The sequence below is a fragment of the Juglans microcarpa x Juglans regia genome, chromosome 8D, assembly GCF_004785595.1.
Source record: "Juglans microcarpa x Juglans regia isolate MS1-56 chromosome 8D, Jm3101_v1.0, whole genome shotgun sequence".
Taxonomy (NCBI): Eukaryota; Viridiplantae; Streptophyta; class Magnoliopsida; order Fagales; family Juglandaceae; genus Juglans; species Juglans microcarpa x Juglans regia.
Window position 1 is genome coordinate 4,356,182 of NC_054608.1, and position 7,845 is coordinate 4,364,026.

The window sequence follows — 7,845 nt, forward strand, 5'->3', positions numbered from 1 at the left end:
TACGATCATTATATTTACTATATTATCAAAAAATTTAAATATGCTCAATTCCTCAATAAATAAAATAAAATAAAATTAGTAGGATATAAATTCTCATCACATTAATCACTTTATCGAAGCGGCTCAAGAGTATTAAAAAAAAAGGACATGTGGTCCATACTTTTTTTTTTCTGTATTTATTCAAAAAATAAAGAATTATTCTCACACAAAAATTCATACAAAAAATGCATTTTGGTTAGTTCCCATGTCAGTTCTGCTTCTAAGTGATCTGACCGATACTATGCATATAACAACTTCACTTTCATCTGCTGCCACATAAAAAATTTCATCAAACCCACAGTAGTCTCATTCACACGATATAACTCTCAAAACAAAAAAAGGAATATAGCTCAAGCCGATAGCACTTCCATCTGCCCCTCTCTGCTTTTGTCTCTTTGCATCGCCGCACGATAGCAAGTTTAGTTCTATCGCCACCAGTTTGACGTCGACCATCTGTTGCCTACTTTGGTGTTGCCACCATCTCAGATTCTCTAGTTCCCTTCTCTCGCCACTTTCTCTTCTATTTTCCGTTATGGTGATTTGTTGTTCGACGTTGTCGGCAACCACCACTTTGCTCACACTAGTTCCAGCCCTCAATATCTACTCATTCGCTGCCATCCTCTATGCCGTGAGTTTCATCTTCTATGATAGAACTCACAATCAGTGTTTTGGATTTCGTACCGTACCGGTCGGTACGGCTGATATTTTTCGTACCGGCCATACCGATCTCAATTTCAGCTTGTATCGACCTATATTTCGGCCTGTATTTTTTTTTTTCGTTTCTTCAAACTACAAGCTTATTTTTTAACTCCCAATTCAAACTAGACTATTTATAATTTATATATATATATGTATTTATATATAATTTATTTATATATCGACTATCCCGAAACGGTACCCGTATCGAAATATTTTGTTTCAGTGCCTTGACCGGTACGACGTTCGGTACAATATTCAAAACATTGCTCACAATAGCCCCTCCACATCAACCTTGAATCTGGAAGCAACTGCACACACACACACACATATAGAGAGAAAGACTAGTACACTACATTTAGCCTTCATTAACCCACCCAGTAATAACCACCATCATAGCAGTCCAAAGCCCCATCGTGCGCCACCATCCCTTGCCACAAAAAAAAAAAAAAAAAAAAAAAATCGCTGCACCATGAGACAACTGAGCACTGCATGGCACTACAAGGCAAGTGCACCGCGAAGCCCCACGTATAACCTCCGTAGTCAGCCTTGAACCACCATGAAAATAGGCTAGACGTCGTGTCCCAACCACCGAACAAACCTTTGTTTTTGCTCCTTAAAAATAGAGCACAATTTCTTCCCAGCACAGCAGCACGACAATCTTGCAAGCTTCCTCTGCCACAATGCCAGCGCTACCTATAGCCCATAGGAAACCAGCATCCCCACGGCCCCTTAGTACCCTATCACATGATTAAATTACCATAGTTGAACCACTGCACCTCCTAACACCACAACCAATAGCACCCAGCACCACCGTAATACACAAATCTCTTTTGTTTTTCATAACAAAAAAGAAAAAGAAAAAAAGAAAACCACACCAAAGGATCTCCACACACCATAGATTTCACAGCCATGAAGCCAAAACAATGATAAACTCAGATCTGCATTTTCTCAACTCAAGTCCGACGCACATTGTTCTCTTTCCTCTAACTCAGTTGTCGCCGTTGACTCCATCGTAAGTTGCTCTCTCGAGCTCTGTCACCATCGACCCTAGTTGTGCCTCCGTCGATCTCCACCTAGATCTATTACTGCGCTTAACCCCTCCTTGGTGAGCAGTTGCCCGAATCCCTCTCTCTCTCTCTCTCATATGTTCTTCTTAAATGGTGATGGGAATATGATATTGTGCGTCCACATGATAGTTGTGGTGTGAAGCCTACGTGTCACTTAACTATTGGTAGACTATTAATTGGAAGTGGTTGGACGGACGGGTGCTAAGGTTTTCTCTTCCTACTCATCCATCTACACAAGTTCTCAACACTGCTCATCCACAGCTTTCCCACTTGGCCATGAGTTTTCTTTATGTCCTTCAACTCTCTTGCGCTTAGTTTTCTACTATTGAATAATCCTACACTTTGTGTATCTAACCCTTACCCTACACTCTGGTCATCTCTCTATGTGCACGGAGGGAGGAGGGAGGAAGCAAGCAATAGGCCAAAACCTCACAAGGACAAGAGAGTGTATAATTGACTAAACTGCATAAGGTTCGCTGGAAGAAATTAAATATGACAGAACATTAATATGACAAGACTGCTTGCAATGCAATGCAATGCAATGCAATGCCAAACTAAATACAGAGCTAACGGACTATTTGTTTTTACATCATCTTAATTCGTTTTATTTTATTTTATTTAATTATTATAATTTTTTAAAACTTTCATATAAAATAAAATAAATAATTTAATTTTTTCAAATCATAAAATAAAAATAATATTAAAAAATATATTCTAACAATATTTTATTTAACTTTTTAATTTTAATCTCAACTCAACTCATCTCATCTCATTTTATTTATAAAAAAGTATTAATGAAGAGCAGCAATGCAACTTGCATAAAATTTGCCTAGTTAAGAGCAATGTGAGAAGAACCACCCCCACCACCACGATGACGTCCACAACCCTAGTATAAATATACCTTGGGGAAAGTTAAAACTGTTTGAAGGTATCCTCTATATGGTTCACACTTTCTTCATCTTCCTCATGTCCTCTAACTTAAGCATGTGCGAGGTGTACATAGATAGTATAAAGTGCAACATTCAAGTTGAGACATCCATCAATCTTTATACGTGAAAACTCACCACATGAGTTGGCATGAAATGTGTTTTTGGTTTTTTATTTTTTATAACCATAGTTTGTAATAATTCCAAAAGTAAGTGACACATTTCGAGTAATGTTGTTTGATGTTTTTATAAATTATGTCACGTAGATGACGTGTGGTATAAAATAATTCTATCCAAAAGGGTGGTGGTGTTGTGGTAAAAAGATAGAATATTATTACCAAATATGAAAAAGCAAAGGGCACAAAAAAAGGAAATACAGATAGAAACGAAAGAATGAAAAATGTGTGGGACTAGCATATGTGGCGTATCTTGAATGTTGCAGGCTGTAAATACCACACCCCTTTCAACCTCAACCTTATATATGCCACCCTCTCGAAGTCCCCAATTACCAAACAATTCAAAACAGAAGAGAAAAAATATTGGAAGAGATATCCAGATCGAAAGATCCCTTCTTTTCCCTCATGCTGTAATCGTTCTTCAAAAAAGTCTCTTCCTTTCAAAAACCCAGAAAGGAAGAGAAAGAGAAAATAGGGTAGGCTTCGTTCGCAGATCTCTCTATCTCAATTCCCATCAATTTCAGCTTTAATGGCAGAGTCGAAGAGGTACATTTCTCAGGAAGAGCTTCGGAAGCACGACCATCCAGGAGATCTGTGGATCTCAATCCAGGGCAAGATCTACGATGTTTCAGATTGGCTTAAAGACCACCCAGGCGGTGACCTTCCATTGCTCAGTCTCGCCGGCCGAGATGCCACGGACGCGTTCGTTGCGTACCATCCGGGTACTGCATGGCAGTATCTTGACAAGTTCTTTACCGGGTATTACCTCCGTGACTACTCTGTTTCAGAGGCTTCTAAAGATTACAGGAAACTTGTCTCGGAATTCTCCAAGATGGGTCTGTTTGAAAAGAAGGGACACGGAGTGTTCTTTACGCTTTGCTTGATGACAATATTGTTTGTTGCGAGTGTTTACGGTATTTTGTGCTCTGATAGCACGTTGGTGCATTTGGTTTGCGGGGGTTTGATGGGGTTCCTCTGGATACAGAGTGGCTGGCTTGGGCATGACTCTGGACACTACCAGATAATGGCCACCCCTCGGTTCAATCGCTTCGCTCAGGTTCTTACTGGGAATTGTCTTGCAGGGATTAGCATTGCCTGGTGGAAGAGGAACCACAATGCACATCACATTGCTTGCAACAGCCTTGATTTCGATCCGGATGTGCAGCACATGCCTTTCTTTGTGGTATCTTCAAAATTCTTCAACTCGATTACTTCTTGCTACTATGAAAGGAAGATGAATTTTGATTCATTTACTAGGTTCTTGGTTAGTTACCAGCATTGGACGTTTTATCCTGTGATGTGTCTTGCTAGGCTTAACTTGTTCGCGCAATCGTTCTCGTTGTTGTTTTCTAAGAGAAGGGTGTCCAAGAGGGGTCAGGAGATCTTCGGTATACTTGTGTTTTGGATTTGGTACCCTTTTCTTGTTTCATGCTTACCCAATTGGGGTGAGAGAATAATGTTTGTTCTTGCAAGTTTCTCGGTCACGGGGATTCAACATGTTCAGTTCTGTTTGAACCATTTCTCGTCCTGTGTTTATGTTGGCCCGCCGAGTGGAAGTGATTGGTGTGAGAAGCAGACCATGGGCACGTTGGATATATCTTGCGCGTCTTGGATGGATTGGTTTCATGGTGGGCTGCAGTTTCAGATTGAGCATCATCTGTTTCCTCGTTTACCTCGAGGCAATCTCAGGAAAGCCTCGCCATTTGTTAAGGAACTATGCAAGAAGCATAATTTACCTTACAATTGTGTGTCATTCTGGGAGGCCAATGTAATGACAATTGGGACGCTCCGGACTGCAGCCCTGCAGGCTCGTGATCTTGCCAATCCAGTCCCAAAGAATTTGGTCTGGGAAGCTGTCAACACTCATGGATGACAGGATGAGAATCTGAGATGGGCATCTTTTGAAGCATTCTAAGAATTTGACATTGCAGTATTCATGCCTATTTGACATCGGTGTTTAGTAGGTGCGATAACTTCATTTCGATTGGTATCTGGGGCTGGTCATCCTTGGTTTCAATGGAAGAATAATAGTCATATTTATCATTTCTTAGACGCTTCAAACAATCATTATTCGGTCTGCATGTTTGTGAGATCAGCTCATGCCCTTTTCGGAATTGTATGAATACCGATATTATTCCTCACCCTCCTTGTTTGTTCTCAACACCACAGGTAGGGATTAGTGGAATGTAAAGTAATCGTGTTTTTCATAAAGTATTTGCATTTGATCACTCTTAGGAGGCTTTGAGTCTCTCCCAATATGTTATTTTGTGTTTGTGTTTGTGTTTGGAACTCCATTGTCGTTGAGACCAATGGTGTGATCATTAGATTGGCCTTTGTTGTTTTCCTGATTTGCATATCTTGATATTGTATTTCTCATCTCCAACCTCATTCGAAGATCAGTTTTACTTTCATGTTAGGCTGTCCGTCCTGTTATTGCACGTTCCTGATGATTTGCCCCTTCCTGTTATTTGGTCTGAGATCGATCCAATCTTCTCCAGTCATATAAAAAGAAACCATTGGACTTCCTTTACTTGAGATTGCTCTGTTGTAGGGGGATTGTTATGTTCGGATAGTGGGGTGACGTGTGAATCGCAGTGAAAAAATGTGAAAAAGTAATAATAAAATATTAAATAATAGTGTATGGATGAGATCACTCCAAACACAGCCTGTTTATCGAGATTCGAAACAACTCTGAAGCTTTTCATTTCCTAGGTTCTACAAAAAATATCTACCTACTAGAAATTTCCAAACTATCCTTTTCCTTGTTGAGTTCTTAATTCTGTCCTTGAACGAGTGGAAGTGCTTCAGGTTTACAGCTCAGGGTGTGGTGGCTCCCTGTCTTGTTACAAAAAAACGAACCTTCTCTGTAACTTCCTAACACGAGGGTACTGATCCTAACATGAGGGTACTGAGAGCATGAGGGTGATGAAATGAGATCAGATGAGATGAGAATAATTATGAAAACATATTAGATTTTAGTCGAATTTGTTTTCCATACAACTGCCGGGAGAGCCAAAAGACCTTTATAGGTGAACAAAAATGATATAGACGTAATTATTTATTTTTGTGTGGAAATTTAAAAAAAATTATAAATAATTAGATGAGATGTGTTGAGAATGATTGTGAAAACATACGAGACCTTAGTTGAGTTTGTTCTTCCTGATACAACTGCAGCAAGAGCCAAAAGACCCTTATACGTGAACAAAAATGATATAGATGCAACTATTTTACAATTTTTACACAACTTGTGTTTATTCTATGATGCTTGCCGTGCACGATAAATGACAAAAGGATTTTATGAATAGTCTCAGACTCTCAACTTCATTGAAATCTGCCCAAGATGAAAAACACCTCCTCATTTTAACGTTCTCTCTATGCGCGCCTGTCTTCTGAATTGTTGACATCACATGCACTTGTCGCATCTTTTAACTTTAACTCAAAACTTGAATGCAAGCCATGATTACATGCCACGCACACACACACGTGTATGTATTTATATATGTATTTATGTATTTATGTATGTAGGTAACACAACATACAAAATTCAACCACCCCAATAGAACAAGATGTGCTGAAATTATAGATATCATATTGACATATGTTTGATGAATAGCTAGTAAAAGGATTTGATATGTTTTGAAATTGATCAAATCATACTTTTTTAAAAAAAAAAAAAAAGGAAATGAGCAACAATCATGAGTCTATCTCTTGAGATATCATATCAATTTTCCACCAGTTCAATTCAAAGTTTGTAGCTTTTTATTTTTTAGGGTGTCATCCATTCATTAGTCTCTTGGAATATCATATCAATTAACACCTTTTGGTTGAATGGATTTCTTGGTTTACAATAAGTAAAACCATATCAGAAAATCTTGAAAAGGGGATAGGAAAACTTTTTAAAAATAAACAAACCCATTTTTGAATCATGTAGGTTCCAATATATTCAGAAGTCAGAACTGCCAAAAACACGTCTCCAACACGTCGTCCCTGATCTTTCTGCAGTGCATGATATCCATGTAAGCAGCATATGTTGCTTTCTTCCCCACTCACTCCCTCAAATTTCTCATATCGATTTGCTACTGATTTAGCAGAAGCACCAGCAAACTTTGAGGCGTAAAACAGCCCGATCTTTCCATGCGATGTGTTGGAAAAACTACAAGGAAATGAGTAGCAGCAGTGCTGGCAATCACAATCGCCCCACCATAACCCAAGCATGCTCCCGATCATGTAAATTCCAACGCAGAAAATGTGGAGCACATTGTCCTCTCGCCCCATTTTCCCCCTCGCGTCATGGCCAAGATGACTTTCTCAATGCCCACGAATTAATTGGCATCCGTAACATCTTGAAGATGACCAAGAACCTTGATCCGGCAGCAAAAGAAAATGCCATGAAAACCCTCATTTACGAAGCCAATGAGCTTGCTAGCTCGTGACCCCGTTGGTGGCTGCTACCGCATTGTTTCCAATCTGGAGCGCTACATCTTGCTTTGCCTGATAGAATACAATCTCTTGCTTCATCAACTTGCTGTTTGTTGTGTGAAACTGGCGCCGCCTATTGTAATTCACGACGATGACAAGAACATCAATATGGATGCTCCAGCCTCCAAGTATGTATAACGTCTCATCCTCAAACGGAAGAACAAGAACAATGCAGCATCATTTGATTTTGGTTGACAAAGGCCGCCCTTTCTTTTGATCGATAAACATTTCTGCTTAACAAACAGCAGTAATGACAACCCAGATTTTGAATTGCATTTTAATTTAATGTCCGTCGAACATGTTAATTAAAAATAAGGCTATCAGTGTGATGATCTGTTGCCTAGTGGTGCTCTGTCCCCATAGATCCCTTGCTGCCCTCCAGATGCACATTACTGCTAGGAATATGGTGACTAAGAATAAATTAAACACATTCTTGTTTCAGTTTTGCCTTCAAAATGT

General features: G+C 39.3%; 1 protein-coding gene across 1 annotated transcript; it reads left to right on the top strand.

The window, feature by feature from the left end:
- The first annotated feature begins 3,162 nt into the window (after window positions 1-3,162).
- On the top strand, window positions 3,163-5,255 carry LOC121243338 (acyl-lipid (9-3)-desaturase-like). Its single transcript, XM_041141447.1, has one exon. It carries the CDS (start codon window positions 3,437-3,439, stop codon window positions 4,778-4,780), a length of 1,344 nt encoding a protein of 447 aa, XP_040997381.1. The 5' UTR covers window positions 3,163-3,436; the 3' UTR covers window positions 4,781-5,255.
- Window positions 5,256-7,845: the final 2,590 nt, after the last annotated feature.